The sequence below is a fragment of the Sebastes umbrosus genome, chromosome 3 (assembly GCF_015220745.1).
Source record: "Sebastes umbrosus isolate fSebUmb1 chromosome 3, fSebUmb1.pri, whole genome shotgun sequence".
Taxonomy (NCBI): Eukaryota; Metazoa; Chordata; class Actinopteri; order Perciformes; family Sebastidae; genus Sebastes; species Sebastes umbrosus.
In genome coordinates this window covers 38,214,299-38,233,362 of record NC_051271.1, presented here as the reverse complement: position 1 = coordinate 38,233,362, position 19,064 = coordinate 38,214,299, and the positions used below count along the sequence as shown (strand labels likewise).

The 19,064-nt window shown below is 42.1% G+C and overlaps 1 protein-coding gene across 3 annotated transcripts in view; it reads left to right on the top strand.

The window, feature by feature from the left end:
* The window catches only part of kcnq5b (potassium voltage-gated channel, KQT-like subfamily, member 5b), a 161,284-nt gene that overhangs the window by 121,983 nt on the left and 20,237 nt on the right, over nt 1-19,064 (top strand). For 2 of the 3 annotated variants that reach the window (XM_037764360.1, XM_037764361.1), the window contains exons 4-9: nt 2,377-2,552; nt 5,596-5,721; nt 8,265-8,375; nt 9,654-9,749; nt 10,659-10,753; nt 14,484-14,510. In XM_037764360.1, the coding sequence (XP_037620288.1) occupies nt 2,377-2,552; nt 5,596-5,721; nt 8,265-8,375; nt 9,654-9,749; nt 10,659-10,753; nt 14,484-14,510 (631 nt within the window). Of the gene's footprint in view, nt 1-2,376; nt 2,553-5,595; nt 5,722-8,264; nt 8,376-9,653; nt 9,750-10,325; nt 10,415-10,658; nt 10,754-14,483; nt 14,511-19,064 lie in introns of all 3 variants that reach the window. The other variant, XM_037764363.1, reaches the window with a different exon arrangement.

The window sequence follows — 19,064 nt, the reverse complement described above, 5'->3', positions numbered from 1 at the left end:
CTGAGTTGAACTCAGCGGACCTGAGCAGTAGAGAGATAGATGGAGGTGATACAGGTACATATATGATGATCAGTCCCATCACTGACATATACCTTTCTCTGTCTTCTTGCTTCCTTACAAAGAGAAACCCCATGACTGTGACCCTTCACACTGTGTGATGTCATCAAATTTAACATGCATACAAGAAGGGGATTGTGGGAGTTTTGTATAAAATCACAACAACAATGTGAATATGTAGGTTTGTTAAAAATGACAACTTCTGTTGCCATGAACGCTATGAAATGGGACCAGAAACAATAGCTAGTGTAATAAAGTGATGTAAATGTATTTATTAACTCAATAAAGTGGATTTAAGGTTGAGTTGCTTTTCAAGGAAGTGCCGCTAATGAGTTGCATTATTCTGTTCTCCAATAATTCTCTTCTCTTTGGGGTTTGTTGGCCTATGCAGTTTTACTGACATTGGCACACACCACAACGCACACACTGATACTCAAATTAACCTTCTGTCAATCACTTCCCTCCCGTTTTTTCTCTCTGCACCTTCAAAAGGAGTGAACCCGCAGAGACTCTGACCTCCTGAGTGTGATTAATGTATTTTTCATGGTGCTGCTGCTGACTTGTCCCCTTTTCCCTCTCCCCAATATGGGTGAACTGGTTCATGGTTTATAAGGGAAGCCATTAGACGCTCTTTGGTCAGCATTTTCTCTCAAAAAACGGGTTCGGCGGAAGGACGGGAGCTCACGGGATGGTCCTATATGAGGGAGTACCTCTTGCACAGTGTGAACTAGATAACACTGCTCAAGGGTTATCTAGTTTCACACGCCAACATGGAAATGAAATGAGAAACAAATGTGAAACCCGTAGACGTTGGAACCTCAGTGACAGGCAGTGTAGAGATCTGGATAATTTCAGATATACTGTGCGTGGAAATATATTCCTCATGGAATGGTGCTTTAGACTTCTTCCCCTCTGTCCTGTTTATGTCCACAGCAATATCGCTGTGGTAGCCAGGCGACTTGCGATGCAAACATATAGTGTATATAAGAAGAGTGCACAGTACATTATTGTACTGTTGATGCCCGTGGCAGATTATGTCAGCTCCAGTCATATGGAGCCTTTGTTGGGATAATTTGCCACAGTGAGGGGCGAGAGTGAGGTGACAACAGCGAGATGCTGTTATTGCAGCAACATGATAGACGTCAAGCCAGTCCCAGATATCCTGACCTCCAGGCTCGGCTGAGCCATCCTGCCTTTCTGTTTAAAGGGCCAGTTTCACATTAAAGGTTCATACTTGTATTTTGGGTTTCTACTAGAACATATTAACATGCTGTAATGTTCAAAAAAACTTTTATTTTCCTCATTCTGTCTGTCTGAATATACCTGTATTTACCCTCTGTATGAAAAGCTCAGTTTTAGTGCATTTCAACGGAATTGCAACAGAATTCCGTTGCCTGGCAACAGTTTGGGTCCATGTTTACTTCCTGTCAGCTAATGTCATTAACATACACTGCAACAGGAAATAAACTGGGACACATTTAGAATGTTTATGTTTAAAACTGTGTAATGGTCTAAATATTGTATATTTGTGACATCACAAATGGACAGAAATGGACCAAAAACGGCTTGTTTCAAACGCACAATTTCTGAAAACGGGCTGTGTGTATTTCTCTGTATATTGAGCGCTTTGATACTTTCACAGTATTTATAAAGCACTTAAACCTGCTTTATAATATAAAAGACATGAAAATCGTATTTTTCACAATATGGGACCTTTAAGATCAACATTAGTAAGATATACTTTAGGTAGAGATTATACCTTTAGGTTGCACTTTTTTAGCTTTCTTTACTTTTCTGCTCCTGTGACAAGTCTTTCTTTTTGTTCTCATGTGCATAAGCATATATGGGTAATCTATTCATCTTGGGTGGAATCACTGTTGTTTCCCAGGACTTGGGTGATACAAATATTGCTTTTGCATCACAAAAGTCTTAAATAAATCACCATTTGAGACAATGCTCAAATGTGATGAACTCAGCTGACTTGAATGATGAATGATGCCTCCAACCAAGGCTGTCGCCGGCGCGGGGGCATAATGAACGACACGAACACAAAGATGGGAAAACAAGCATTCCCTTGGGGCATAAGTATAAAATACAAATTGCAGAGAGAGAGCTTTAAGTCATACTTTTACAAAATCACACAGCATATTAAAGGAAGCCATGGTCAAGGGAATTATTTCCAATCATTTAAATATACTAGGAAATTTATAAGATTCAAACCCATGAACATGATGCCAGATATGCTGTATTTAATTTTCAGGTTTGAGTCATAACGAGTTATAGTTGTCCTTTGTGTGTGTTTTCTTCTCTGCCCTGCAGACATTATAGTGCTGATAGCATCGGTGGCGGTGGTGTCGGCGGGGAGCCAAGGAAACATCTTCGCCACCTCTGTGCTGCGGAGCCTGCGTTTCCTGCAGATCCTACGCATGGTGCGAATGGACCGAAGAGGAGGTACCTGGAAGCTGCTGGGCTCTGTGGTCTACGCACACAGCAAGGTGGGCGGCCACAGATGAATGGCCAATAAACACACACTTGTTGTTGATGTTGTTGTTGTTGTTAGCTACAGAACAAGATCTCTTCGAACGTGGTTAGCTCCAGTGTGATTCCCTGAACTCACTACACCACTGGCATACTGCCCCAGATATAGTACATAATGAGTATTGTCATGAAATTAGAGTAAGCATGCCCAGTTTAATGCATCATCATCATTTTCATTGTACAGAGGCCTGTATATAGTCTGGGTTGTATCTAGGGCTGCCCTTGAATTTTCGCTATTGAAAAATACAAGACCAAAAATGCTGGTGTATTGTAAAGGTGTTTCTAATATTTTGTTCCCCCCCCCCTCATATGTGTAAATGGGATTTTCAACTCATTATAAAAACAAACTTATTTTCTATATACATTAGAGTATATCCATATCAACTTTCTTTCTTTAGGAAAGCTGTTAATTACCTGGTCAGATTCAATGCATGAAAGCATTCATATAGTGTTCAATTCAATCGTTTACATTTAATTACCAAATGTTATACAACGTAATATAGAAGTTAGTTTTAGAGTTTTAGAACTTGAAGTATTCGACTCAGTGTTGATCTTGAAATATTTAGAGCTGTTACTCTCTGATTTACTCTTTTCAGGCAATTTCTCGCCTTTCTCACCTCGACCCCCTCTCGTCTCTCTGTGCTCCACCTCGATCAACCCACACAAATCCACCAACTTCTGTATACAGACCTCTCTCTTAGATCAGTTTGACCCCCATAGATGCAGAAGCCGGGACAGGTCATTGTTGCGGACATAGTTCTTCTTTGATTTCTAGCGAAGCTTCACATTCAAACTGAACTCTGAACATTTAAATAAGAGGGTCACATGATGTAAAACTGTGCATGGAAGCGAGTGTGTTTAGTAAGGGCTTTTCTGAAAGGGTTTTTGGGCCACAGTAGATGATTTATGGAAGATTCCGGCCATTGTTTCTAGTGCATTCTGAGTGAAAAAAAATACCTGAAACAACCAATCATGCAGCCAGTTGCAGATAGTTTTCTCTATCTCTATCTTTCTCTGAGATATTTGCTAGACCTCCAATGTGGGTGAACAGAATTTAATTAGTGGTGTGCATACAGTTTTCAAAGGGACTATTTCTTCTGTAGAAAATAGTTGCTTAACATTTTAGAATCAAATAACATACAGAAGGGAGGAATGCTGTAGCAGAGGATGTGTTTCGGTAACAGCATACACTGGCTAGTTAATTGCTGTGAGCAGCAGAAAGAGCAGATATAGCAGCAGCGGGTAAAATCGATTGACATAAAGGTGGAGGCTGAGCTGGCGGTTGGTGCGTTTTCAGCTTACAGATCGGTGGTAGCGAGCGGCCAGCGATCAACGTCAGCTACAGCAGTGAGGAGTACCAATAGCAAAAACAATAGAGCTGGGCATTTACAGTAAATGTTATGCGAAGCGCTGAGCAGTTTGGTAGTGTAGAGTTATGCACAGGCCTAAAGTCACATTCACACTCATGCGAGTTGGACTGCCGGTATCAGTTGTGTTCATTAGGAGAAGGGAGAGGAAAATGGAGAGGAGAAGGGGCTTGTCTCTATAGATACCAACAACTAGGGATGCACCGATACCACTTTTTTGAGACCGAGTACAAGTACAAGTACTTACATTTGGGTACTCGCCGATACCGAGTACCGATACGAGTACTTCTCTGTGCCAAATGACCCTCGTTAACAGCCAGCTGGAGGGTGTGAGCGACACACGGCAGGCTGGGGAGTCCCGCATACGGAGCGGTGCGCCGTGGCCGGCTCTAGGTCGGCTTGGAAAGGCTCGGGGTGAAGGTGCTTCCCGGGGCCGTGGCCAAAGCGTCACCGGGGCGGACTGTCCTCAGTGCGCCCCAACCGCGTCGTGCCCCCAGGGCGGGGCTCTGCCCAAGTAAAGGTGCCAGGGGTCTGCGACGATGTCTGCAACCCACCCGACCCGTCTTGAAACATGGACCAAGGAGCCTAAGGGTGCAAGCAAAACCCCGTGGCGCAATGAAATGGGATCCCTTCCCCGCGGGGTCGGGCGCACCACCGGCCCGTCTCGCCCTCACCGTCGGGGAGGTGGAGGGTGAGTGCGTGCAGTACGACCCGAAAGATGGTGACGAGAGGTTAACGTCACGCTGCTGTAAAGTGGTATTGGTGCCGTTGTAATGGAGCCGTTTTGCGAGTACGGGTACATGAGCACAGTATCGGACCCGATACCTGATACTGGTATTGGTATCGGTGCATCCCTAGTCTGGGGTTTATACACATACATTTCTATACAGAGTTTGGTCCGGTCTCTGTACAGATATGATGTACTATCATAGAGCTCTGGGTGACCACAGACAGCTACAATATTTTTATATATATAAAAAATAAATATATATATATATTTCTGATTCAACAATGTCACTGACGACAGTGACGACAGGAGGAGAATCTCAACGCTGATAATCTTTCGCGATACAGCGTTACACATATTTTTTGCTTGAGTTGAAGTATTTCAACTCCTGCGAATACATCTGCATCGCCCGGCTCGAATTGGTGTCTGTTCTCCTCTTTGCATTGACTTTGTATGTAGGTGTGCCTTGCAAAACGTTTGCTTCGCGCTTGGTGTGAACGCACCGTTAAACCGAGAGTTATCCGAGTTCACTGCATTCATTAGATGAAAAATGCTGGGATGTGCCAGCCTGATAACCCTAACAACATGTGTACCTGCTCTTGTGCACTTTTGTATTTGGTATTTCTATGAAAGGCTCTCACCATACTGTAAAAGCAGAAGAGACAGCACCTGCATGCTACAAAATAATCTGCAATGATTGATGCAGATTTGAAACACTGATTCAATAAAGGATCATAACTGTCACTACCCGGTCAGTCTATTACGTAGAATGTTTTGACCTCTAAGTTCATAGAAAAGCCGATTTAGGTTGATCAACTGTTCATATGACAAAGTGGTTGTGCATTAACAAAATTCTCTTTTTTGCATGATTACTCTCTGAAAGTCAGTTTTGACCTCTGCCTGCAGGAGCTGGTAACCGCCTGGTACATCGGCTTCTTGGTTCTCATCTTCTCTTCGTTCCTCGTCTACCTTGTGGAAAACAAATTCAACAAGGAGTTTGCTACCTACGCTGATGCTTTGTGGTGGGGCACGGTGAGTTTGGATGTGATATCTGTAGCTCTGCTTCCCAGGATTCAGTAAAAACTCATCATGGAAATGATGATTTTTAATAGCTGCCAGACAAGTTTTCATTCCACCTCTAATACATGTAGCTATCTGTTGGATTTCTCCAATTGATTTCTCTTCACAGTCACAGTCTGGTTTCTTCGGCAACATGAGATCTCAAAGTTACACTTCTTAGGAGTCGGAGCTGTTACCTCTTCACATAAATGTGTCGCTAATATTTTTTCTCCTGTTGGATTTGTCATTGCCTCGAGCATTGACAGCTCCTCTATAAACATTAGCCCCGCATGGCTCCATTAACCACCATTTTCATACCGGCTCAAAAACTCATAATGATACCGAATGGCTGCCGCCGCCTTTTGTCATGCGAGGCAATCAGAGCCTGAATGAAAGATAATCCAGACTGATGAGTCTGCCAAAACAGAGAGATAGATAGATGGATATATGTATAGATAGAGTGACAGAGAAAAACAGACAGACAAACAGAGTACCAAAGGCAAGCAAGGAGTTTTTCAAGCAGTACCAATTCCAGTTCACAGCCAGGTTCATTTGCTCCTGTCATTAAACAGTGAACTGCATTAAATGCTCCTTTTTCAGACTGCTGAACACACGTGAATAGTCAACACAGTCTCACGGCAGTTTTCTGAAATCGTCACGAAATTTAATCTATTTGATTCGTGTACATAGACACGAATTTCCCTTTTTTTTGTGTGACGCTCAGCACGACTTTCAACAACATATTCTTAGTGTATTTTCCTACGAATGTCCATCAACATGTGACGCACGTGTCAATTTCCGCTCCAGTCCTTTCCAAATAAAACTATTCAGTTAGGTTTAGGAATAGATCGACTTAGTTAGGGTTAGGCAACAAAACCACTTAGTTAGGTTTAGGAAAAGATCGCGGTTTGAGTTTAAATAACACCGGAAGTGGCGTAACTTAGTTTCGGAAGTTACGTTAAAAAAATACTTGTTTAGTTTTAGGAAAAGATTGCGGTTTGAGTTTGAATAACACCGGAAGTGACGTAACTTAGGTTCGGAAGTTACGTTAAAAAAAATACTTGTTTAGTTTTAGGAAAAGATTGCGGTTTGAGTTTGAATAACACCGGAAGGGCTGTAATTTAAGTACGGCAGTTACGTAACAAATATATCAACTTTGACTTGTGGTTTCACACGGGACATGATCACCTGGTCGAAAGTCCTGTGCTTTTTAACCCATCCATCCATCCCGACCTCCTCCCTGCACGGCTTTCGTCGCTCGCTATACTTTCCGGTTCACAATTATGTTGATTACATACGAAGTGATTTCTTGCTGACCATCACGAAAAAAAAAAGTGAAATTCATGTTTACGTACACGAATCAATACATTACATTTTGTGACTATTTCACAAACTGAATTAGCTCTCTTCATATTTTGATGTGCTAAGTACCTCCATCACTTTGAATCATTATCACAATCAACTGTTTCTTCTTTCATTAAAACCTAATTCCTTGGCTCCTTCTTTTACCAACATCCTGTCTTTGGTTCAATGCAGTCAGTCGGAGGTGTAATTTTCGCAAAATGGCCTCTCATTGTGTCCTCACAGATCATTTCTGATAGACTTAAGTAGGTCTTCACACATAATGGACAACAAGAACACACACACTGTGCATCAAAAACCTTTTTAGGCACAACAAACATTTCACCCACAGGCTTTTTTATCATCGTTGTCGGAACCAAGGCCGTGCTGTACCGGCTCGCTCCACACAGGTCTGATCGCTCAGACTGCTCTGCCTCAAGGCATCATTGCAAGCAGTATGCAAATGAAAAGCGCATGCAAATATAATACAGTTATTCACACCAAGAGACATGTAACTCAAAGTAGCCAAAGAAGGCAAATACTGAAAATGTGAGGTTAGTCCGACTAATCATAAATTATTTGAGTAATTAAAAAAATACTGACACATCAACTTCAGCCCACTTAGATACATGCTGTGTAACCAGCAGATGCATTTTAATTCAAGTCTTCCACAGAAGATAAATAAATACTATGGAAACCTTTGTTACCACCTCAATAATAAAGCAATGATTTTGCTGCACAAAGCAATGAAAAATGACAAGTGGAACGACTTTTTAATAAGGTGCCCTTATAAGGCTTAATACATTAAGGCTTTCTAATGTTAATAATAAATAATTTACCAATGCTTTATTGATACATTAAGCCTTTAATGACAACTTGTTGTGAAAAAATCCTTCAAATAAATGTTACAAGTATAAATGTGTATGAGTGAATGTTAATGGGTTGATAATAAAGAGCGAGCTAAAAAGCCAAAGATGGTGTCTAATTAGAAAATGGTACCAAAAAGCAACATGTCTTTCAAGAAACAACCTCCTGTCAGCTGTTTTATGGGAACTTGCTCTTTTATCAAAGAAATTATTCCCTGAGATGATATTTATATATATATATATACATATATATATATACAGTATATGAGCATCACTCAGGACCTGATAATAAGTCATTTGTTTTCACAGATCACCCTGACAACCATTGGTTATGGGGACAAGACACCAAAGACATGGACAGGACGGATGCTGTCCGCAGGGTTTGCCCTCCTGGGCATCTCCTTCTTTGCCTTGCCAGCTGTAAGTCTGTATTCTTCAAATAGATCCTTTCTTTTTTGTGTGTCAGAGATCATGCAGATTTTTCAGAGTTATTCTGACCGATCAGCTTGTGTTTAACTGGCTGCATGTTATTTACACGTAGCTGCATCCGCATACTGATATTATGTAGTCAAAGTTAGACACATTTGAATTTGGGGGGGACCTTATTTAAAAAAAAAAATATGAACGGTAGTCAACGGCGAGAGACAAATATGTTTTTTATCCTGTTTGAATTACGCCATGAATCACACATATGATGTTTGTCAATTTAAAAGATAATTTTGCAAGTCAAGAAAGTCACAGGTCGTAAGTTTGTCACCCACACTAGCTAGGTAGCTAACGTAGCTATGTTCCATGCACAAATGAAACGTTATCTCACCTGATGTGTTTTATCCAGCGACGCCTGGTCTTTTTATCAGCCGGGAAGAGAAAGAACGAGCGAGACCCGTTGCTGGTGTGAGTTCATCCTAGTCCGAAACACACAGGCATCGTAGCTTAAGTGAGAGAGAGAGAGAGACGGGTGTGTCGTCTTTCTAACTACGTATTTTCACGTGTTATATTTCAACAGTGGCTGAAAGGGGTTTCCTCAGGAGGGTGGCTGGCGTCTCCCTTAGAGATAGTGTGAGAAGCTCAGTCATCCGTGAGGGACTCGGAGTAGAGCCGCTACTCCTTTGCGTTGAAAGGAGCCAGTTGAGGTGGTTCGGGTATCTAGTAAGGATGCCCCCTGGGCGCCTCCCTAGGGAGGTGTTCCAGGCACGACCAGCTGGGAGGAGACCACGGGGAAGACCCAGGACTAGGTGGAGAGATTATATCTCCACACTGGCCTGGGAACGCCTCGGGATCCCCCAGTCAGAGCTGGTTAATGGGGCCCGGGAAAGGGGAAGTTTGGGGTCCCCTGCTGGAGCGGTTGAAGATGACATGACACATTTCAACAGTTTTACAACAAACTGAGACTTTCTTGACTTGCAAAATTATTTTTTAAAATGACAAACATCCTTTGTATTATTCATGGTGCAATTCAAATGGGATCAAAACATGATTTGTCTTTCTCTCCGTTGACTACCGTTCATATTTTTGCCAAAATGGTCCCATGGTGGTCCACCGGAAGGGGAGGGACCTTGCCTCTATATTGACCCTGTCATTTTTCATGCAGCCACACGTTCTCATTAGTGTTGTATAGTTTCTTAGCAGCTCAATGATACTTGAGAGTCTTTGGTGTAAACACGCATCCAGTATTTAATCCTGTTAATGTCACACCAGGGTATTCTGGGCTCAGGCTTTGCCCTGAAGGTCCAGGAGCAGCACAGACAGAAGCACTTTGAGAAGAGGAGAAACCCGGCCGCCTACCTCATCCAGGTAAAGCAGACTGCCTGCTCTCTTTCTGTTTCTCTCACACACACATTACTGTTTTTGGGGCTGGGAAACAAAAACATTGTTATTATGTATTGTTGCTGTTATTTAAAAAAAAATAAAAAATAAAATACACCCTAGCATCTAAGTGAACAGAATGAAATATAAAATGTGTTTAAATGATTTTATCGTTCTCCAGTTTCTCTTTTTCCTCCGTGGACTCTATGAAACCCTGAAACTGGCCAATAAAAAGCACATAGCCCCCCCCCCCATCTTGTCTGCTTCACACATTTCCTTCTTTTTTTCCAACCTGGTCTTCACACAAGCCTTTTGTTTGACCCTGACTTTTATTGGTGCTGACCTCACGTTGTCCTCCTCATATATTTCTCTGTATGCTTCCTTCTCTTCTTCTGCTCTCTCACCTACTTTCCTCCCACATGCTTCTCCATTTTCTTCCTCTTTGGCCTCCCCCTCCCCTCTATCTCTTCCATCTTATGTTCCCACCTCCCCCCTTCCTGACCTCCACCTCCTCTCGTCTCCTCCTCCTCCTCTTCATCCTGTACCGTCCCCATGTTGTACCAGGCTGCATGGCGTTATTACACCACCGACAGCACCAGGCCCTACCTGGACGCCACTTGGCGGCACTATGAGAGCCTCCTGCCTTCCCACAGGCATGTATCCATGCCTGACCTCTGCGCAGCCGCAGAAGTGTGACATACGTGTTTTTTGGGTTTTCACTAATCAGCTTTTTTGATTTGTTTTCTATTCTCCTCATCCTCCTCATCCTCTTCCTTCTGACTCCCTCCTCTACCTTTGTTTTTGTTGTATTTACTTTTGTTTTTATCCTTCCCATTTATCTTTTTGTTTCTCTTTGTACTTTGTTCTTCTTCCTGGTTTTGTGTATTCTGCATGCAGTGTGTTTGGCGTAGTTATGCGGCTGATGAGAACTCGGTTTCCATTGCTACCTGGAAGCCTCACTTGAAGGCGTTACATACCTGCAGCCCTACAAAGTAGGTACAACTATGGCAGCTGGTGTCTGTATTTGGTGTCTGTGCCACTCAAGCCATCTCTTCCTGTACTTCGATTCTGTACAATTTAAGTTATTTTTTTAAAATGATTCAACCCTTTTCACTTTGTTTTTTGTTCTGTCTCATTGTTTAATGTATCTGTGTTGATCTCTTTATTAGACATATATATGCACTGATTTTCTAATTTTCTTTTTCTTATGAGAACATGGTTCACAGCCATCAAGATCATTTCCAGGCTCCGTTAATCTCAGCTTGAATTAACAACAAAACTTCTAAGACATCTCTAAGCAACCCTTCATTTCTGCTGCTATTATATAAATTAACATTTTATCCATTCGCACTGAGTCAGGCTCTCTCTATTTAACTAAAGTCAGTTGAGTGCTCAATGGGCCGGGGACTTTAACCAATGTCACTTTGAGGGTCTGAGGCAGCACTTTTAGCATTATCTCAGTATCTATTTGTGACGGTAATTATGACCTCAATGAGCCAGTAAAGCTTTTTTTAATTTGCGCACTTCAGTCTCTTTAAATTGAGCACTGATACCCTGAGTAATTTAGAGGTACAGTGCATATACTTCAGTCTGTCAGTGGCTTTGATAGCAGACATATCTACGTGTATATACAAAAATCCCGTATGGATCACTATAGACGGGTTTTGCACTATAGCACACAGCAGGGGGGTATAAAACCTGTTGCCGTGATTTCATGTTCACTATTTAGTAATACAGCAACTTGCAAGAAAACAGTAAGATTCCATTTCCAAAGCTTTTTTAACTACACGCCCCAATTTGATACACATCTGTCAGCACTAGCTAGCCAACATGCAACATGACACAGCTAGTAGCAGAGGTGGAGGAAGTACTCACATTGTAGAAATGCTCTGCTACAAGTAAAAGTCCTGCATTCAAAATCATAAATGAGTTAAAGTACAAAAGTATTAGCATCAAAATAAACTTAAAGTACCAAAAATAAAAGTACTCATTATGCAGAATAATATATATAATGTGAATATTTTACAATTTTTTGTCTGATAATTGTTTTAATATTTTTCTGCTATTTTAATAATATTTTAAGCATTTTTGTCTGCTAATTTATTCTTATTTTTCTGATATTTTACTAATATTTTGGGGATATTTTACTGATATTTTTGGGATATTTTATTGATATTATTTTAAATATTTTACAATTCTTTGTCTGATACTTTGCTAATATTTTTCTCCTATTTTACTAATATTATTTTTGAAATATTTTTAACATGTTTTTGGATATTTAAGTAATATTTTTTGGATATTTTAGTAATATTTTGGGGATATTTTATTTGTTCATCACTTCAGTGTTGCAGCTGGTAAAGGTGGAGCTTATTTTAATTACTTTATATAGTGCTGGTTAATTTACCCTAGAGATCAATAAAATGTCATCTTAATCTAATATTACAACATCATTCATTAGTTGATTATATTTTGTATTATTAATCTGCAAAGTAACTAAAGTGAGTAAAAAGGACAATTTTTCCCTCTGAGATGTAGTGGAGTAGAAGTAGAAAGTAGCACAAAATGGAAATGGAAATACAAGTACCACACATACTTCAGTAAAGTACTTGAGAAGATGTATTTAGTTGCTTTCCACCACTGGCTAGTAGCAGTAATAACACAAACCCAGAATACACAAAGTTAGCTCTTGCAATTAGTGAGGGATGAATTATTCCCTGCCACAAACCATCAACCGTCAGCACAGGTTAAAAGCAGAAAAGCATTAAAAAAAGTAACGCTAGCTGTATTATTAATCAGCATGTACTGTATGAACTTTCCTGCTGTTTTCTGTACTCTCAGCTAACTGAGGGGGTTCCTTCTTTGGATATTGAACATTTTCCAACCACTATTTTTGTAATTCAAACAGTTTATGGTGCAAAAAATTAACCAAGCACAAATTAAGCACTCGTTCCAGTTTGTTTTCTACCCCCTTGTGTGTGTGTGTGTGTGTGTGCACACATGTCACAATCACGTTCCTCAGAAACCCCTCTATGGAGCCTGGAAATATTGTGAAAACCATCTGCAAGGCATATAGTAGTAGTTATACAGTCATAACCAACTGTACAAAACACAACCTCTGATTGCAAAGGCACTGCTCCAAGTGATTAAGTGAACAGATCTTCAGTCACTCAGTCACCGTCTCTTATTGCTATAGTGCTTCCTTAGATTGCCTGGATAATCTGCATTGACCTGCATGTTTGTAGTGAGCCTGTTTGTTAAGGTCTATTTCCCTGGAATGTCACTTACTGTAATACAAAAATCTTTCTGCCATGCTGACGTAGTGAACCATACCAGTGTGTTTGCAGGTTTTAGCTCCTGAACTACAAATCATGTATACCTCGAAATTTTGCCCACAATTTTTTGAATGCAGGCCATAACATTTTTTTCACCACGCATCCATTGAATTCGATCAATTTCTGTACAGTATAAAAATAAATTGCAACTCTTGTTACTGAAAAGTAGGGATGCACCGATACGGGTATCGGGTCCGATACTGTGCCCATGTACTTGTAGTCGCAAAACGGCTCCGATACAATGGCACCGTTAACCGACGTTAACCTCTCGTCACCATCTTTTGAGTCCTCACAATCCACCTCCCCGACGGTGCGGGCGAGACAGGCCGTTGGGGATCCCACCTCAGCCGGCATGCACCGGCCCTCACTTTCATTGCGCCATAGGGTTTTGCTTGCACCCTCTGACTCGCGCGTGCATTACACTCCTTAGTCTGTGTTTCAAGACGGGTCGGGTGGGTTGTCGACATCGCCACAGACCCCTGGCGCCTTTTACGTGGGCCGCGGCACGACGCGGTTGGGTTACACTGAGGACAGTCCGCCCCGGTCGACAGTCGCACCGGGAGCAGGGAGCCCGGGGCGAGGTGTGGGCGGGGAGCGCTATAAAGCTGCGGCCGCAAGCCACCTTCGCCCCGAGCCTTTCCAAGCCGACCTAGACAAGGTCGCGACGCACCGCCTCGTATGCGGGACTCCCCACCCTGCCGTGTGTCGCTCACGCCCTCCAGCTAGCTGTTAACGAGGGTCTTTTGGCACAGAGAAGTACTCGTATCGGTACTCGGTATCGGCAAGTACCCAAATGTAAGTATTTGTACTCGTACTCGGTCTGAAAAAAAGTGGTATCGGTGCATCCCTACTAAAAAGCAGCAGACTCCTGAAACTTGGGTTGTGTGATCCATTGCCGTGAACATCAAGTTAGATGTCACAATATCCTGCCGCCGGTGGGCACCGAGGCGTTTAATGTCAAGTTTTTCTTCAAAAGGCAGACTTTCCAATCTGTGCTGTAGAAGATAACCAATCATTCATGGAGAAGTTATTATATTCCTAAAAGAAATACTGACTTCTGTCAACCACGAGCAGATGATGACAACGGTACTTGGCAAATAGCCAATCAAATTACAGTGTTACATTACTAAATTAAGTTTCAAGAGTCTGCTAATAGATTGTAAAAATAATTGGAAGTCAATAGGAAAAAAATGCATTCAGATTTCTGAAACACAGCAGCATGGTTTGCAACATGCTTAGCTGTAATGTAAAGTCTTTGTGATTTGTAATAATCAGGCTAAAGCATTCAAAGGTACTGGTATGGTCCTTTAAGCACAAGTGACACTGAAGTATTATGAAAAGATGCGTTCTAATATATTTTTTTCTTCTTCTTCTCATCTGTCATCTCCAGGAAGGAGCAGGGAGAGTCGACCACAAGGTTTGTAACTGCTGTTTCACTTAAAATGTCGCTGTCTTCATTTAGCTTAGATAGGGCTGGGTATCAAACCTACTTTCTTTGGGACTGACTATGAAAAACTGACAAGAACAAAAAGTTGTTTTGAATTTCTAGATAGTTCCTTAAATATTTTTTTGTTTCAATTTTAAGCAAAGGTCTTGTATGGCTGCTTTTGTATAAAAATACTTAACATTTGAGAAGTTTGGCTTCTCAACAAAGGAAAGGATTTTGTAGAAAAACGTGTTTATATTCCTTAAAATGCATATGTGGATTTTTGTGGCCACTAGGGGGCAGTGCAACAGGCTGTAAACACAACATTGACATATTATCACCTTAAAAAGTTTGGGTGAAAGTGTTAGCAAACAGTTGGCTATTTACATGTCCAGCAGACTTGGAGCAACACTAGCATTCATTTAGTTGTATTTCTGGCAAACTGAGAAATGTAAGTCCAATATTGTCTCTGTTTGTAGCTCTGGTCTTGTCTTCACCAGCTCCTGAGGGGCTAAATGGCTCATTTAAAGCTGCTATGTTCACCATAGTTGCTAATTTTGTCGGTCTGCTGTTTGGTGCTGGGCAGGCGGTTCACAGTGGGTTTTAACTGTAGACTGTATATAAAAAGTGGATGTAGTCACCGTGATGTCACCCATTGGTTAGTGGACTGCCATTTTGAAGCCTCAAATTTGGCATTTTGGCCATTGCCATGTTGTTTTCTTGCAACCAGAAGTGACACAAGAGGGTGGAGCTAAGTACAGCCGAACGCTGAATGAGACATTTCAGGTGATCAAAATGTTACAATAAACTTTCATGAACTGAAAACACACTGTGAAAGAATTAAAGTTCTCAGATGAAAACACGGACAACACCCAGACCGGACAACACCGTGGTAGCGACCTGTCAATCACAAGGTAGCCACGCCCTAAAGCATCCCCTGCTTTATGGTCTAGTTGACTCTAAATGGGACCATAATTTACTAAATGAACATCATGCTGTATTGAAGAAGACTTGAAAATAGCGATTGAGACCATAAACTCATGTTTACAATGTTTACTGAGGTAATAAATCAAGTGAGAAGTAGGCTCATTTTCTCATAGACTTCTATAGAATCAGACTTCTTTTTGCTGGCTATTAGAAAGAATGCAGGTTTAAGGCACTTCAGCATTGGCTTCACTTCTCAGACGCGGTTGAGGTTGATGAGAGCAGTGAGAGCGAACCAAAAAGGTAAAGTTGCGGCCTGTAAAACCCAAACAATGAGCCAAAAAAACGCTGCAGAGGAAGAACTGCAGAATTTGGATGATAACTCTTTGTTAAGAGTGACCACTTTAACATTACACATTGTCATTTTTTCCATCGTTAATATAGAAATTAACTTAATAGCGCAGTGCTAAAGGGACTGTTTGTAACTTCTTACACGTATAAATCATTGCGGGTCGGTGTCCCATGCGCGCTCTCATGTGGCTACGCTGTTCAGACTCAGACTCCAACACGAACAACACGGAAGCACCAAAACTGCAAAATTATATTTAGTGAAGCCCGTCTGTTAAACAGTGTTAACTCTTCCTGCTTCAGCCTCCCGACCGCGGTCAGAAGACACAGAGGAGACCGTAGCTTTGGTCTCCAGGGCCGGAGTCTCTGCTGTACTCTGCTCCTCTGCCTGCCTTCACTCACACACCGCGCTCGTTCTCACTCGCTCTCTCGTTCCACCTCTCACATGCATGCGCGCACACTCCACACTGCAGAAGAGTTAGTTTAGCTCTGAGAATATCTAGTGAATGTACAGTGGAAGTTTGTGCAGAAATAACTGCTGCAGCTCCTCCAGACCAACAGAGGTTTCCCGTGTCATTTCCTGCTGCTGAGTGAATAGACGAGGCTCCGTTGCGGTGTTTCCCCTGTTCCTTCTGACCACGAGGCTGAAGCAGGAAAAGCCAACACTAGGATCAGCATTGATTCATGGAGAGACCTCCGTCTGGTCAGCTAACATTACTGCCAAGCAGCTGAAATATAGAGTGATATTGTGGTTTTAGCTGACGTGTGTCGCCTCACTGTTTTGAACAATGCTCGTTCATGTCTATGTAGAGCAACAGCACGCTGACTTTCGTTGACTTAACGGCCACAGGTGTCGCTGTTGACAAGCAATTTCTGATTCTTACATAGAGTCCCTTTTAAAGGAAGATAGCAAGGTATCAGAAAAAACATTTTTGCTATCTGTACCAAAACTATCATATCGCCACTAGTATCAAGGTGTTTCTAACAATATCCAGCCCCTATATGGAGGACAAGCATTATAAACCAGATGACCCCTTTTGCTCCTGTTGCTCCACTTCTGTGTGAACTGTACTGGCACAGAGAGAGAGTAAAGTTAGGAGATGTTAAAGGCTGTGGCTGATGAAATGTAGACCCTCTGATAGCGACCTTTACACTAGCACTCTGTATGACTCATTGTTTTATCTTTCCGTTCGGTGCCATCATCTATCTTTCTTTTTTATTACTTGTTCTCCTCTTCAAAACACACACACACACACACACACACACACACACACACACACACACATGCTGAGGCTCTCAAACACAAGCAGTCACTCACATGCACGTATTTGTTAACCACCTCTTGCCTCAGGTATCTATTATACTCTTATAAGAATTTATATTTTGTTTGAGTCTGTCTTCGTGTTGCCAAAATGTTCTAATGATATCCTGATGGTGGTATTTTAGCGATTGCATTTTTAGAATCACAAAGGGGAGGACAGCATGCAGGGCAGCGAGGGCTGAGTGATGTAATATGTTGTGTTTGCAGTTATGAAACACTGAGTAGACGTTTGCCTGTAAACCACCACAGCCATCTGAATGCAGCCGTGCTGTTTTCTCCCTTGAGTCCGCTGTAATATATGAACTATACCACATTGCAGAGGAAGCCAAAGAATGCAAAAAAGTATATAACCAAATTAAGCAGATTGAAATTTTTAGAGAATCAGCCTCGGCTGCACACGGGCAAGAGCAAAATTCATCCCACGCAATCTTGAGTATGTCTTAAGAACGTGGCAGGAGAGCTCCAACCTCCACCTATGTTTTTTTGTTGTTTTTGCAAACCCCCCGACTCTATTTACATCTCCACTGCAGAGCTGGAGAAGAGATTAAAAGCCACACGGTACAGTCCAAACTGGAGCTGCCTCACTTTATTTATCAGCTACATTTATTTATTAATCTTCAAAGTAATATATCACTGAAGTGCAGTGATAAAACAGATACAGGACAAAAAAATTACATGAAGAATAAGAACAAAGGTCTGCATCTTAATTCCCTCGGTGAACCCACAAGTGTCTGTCTAAAGGTTACTGGCCTCGCACTGGTGACTCAAGCACTTGTTGCCATGGCCCAGCCGAATTAACATAGTTAAATGGGGGATATCGGCATGAAGTGCGTGAGTCACCAAATTGCAGCCTCTTTCAAATGGGGCTGTAGATGTTCATTTTCCTCTACTAAGCTCAATTGCCTCCGTACTGCTGTTTCTAAATGTCAGCGGTAGACAAATTGAAGCGGAAACAGAAACTCTGTATAACTATATTACTTTATACTTTGTAGCCTTCAAAACATAGTCTTACAAAGGATCATTACATTTACATGTCAGGCATTTAATTCATTAAAGGGACTGTTTGTAAGAATCAGAAATGTCTTGTTAACAGCGACACCTGTGGCCGCTAAGTCAGCGAAAGTCAGCGTCCTGTTGCTCGCGCTTGTGCTCGCTCTACATAGACATGAACGAGCATCGGTCAAAACAGTGAGGCGACACACGTCAGCTAAAATCACAATATCACTCTATATTTCAGCTGCTTGGCAGTAATGTTAGCTGACCAGACGAAGGTCTCTCCATGAATCACTGCTGATTCTAGTGTTGGCTTTTCCTGCCTCAGCCTCCCGACCGCGGCCGAAGGGAACAGGGGAGACACCGGAGTTTTGGTCGGAGGCGATAACGTTTCTCTCTACAGAGCCCCGTCACTTCACAAGACACAGGAAACCTCTGTTGGTCTGGAGGAGCTGCAGCATTTATTTCTGCACAAACGTCCACTGTACATTCACTAGATATTCTCAGAGCTAAACTAACTCTTCTGCAGTGTGGAGTGTGCGCACATCCACGTGAGGTGGAGCGAGCGAGAACGAGTGCGGTGTGTGAGTGAAGGCAAGCAGAGGAGCAGAGTATACAGCAGAGACTCCGGCCCTGGAGACCAAAGCCACGGTCTCCCCCGCGTCCTCCGACCGCGGCCAACACTGTTTAACAGATGGGCTTCACTAGGTAGAACTTTGCGGTTTTGGTGCTTCCGTGTAGTTTGTGTTGGAGTCTGAGTCTGAACAGCGTAGCCAACCGCGCATGGGACACCGACCCGCAATGATTTATACGTGTAAGAAGTTACAAACAGTCCCTTTAATGCAGCATGAAACAAGATACTAGTACTGTAGTAAGAGGCACAAAGGTCAAATTAAAAAGGGCAAGGGGAAATAAGGGTAAAGGAAGCTCTCTGTTTCACTTCACAAAACATTCAGAGG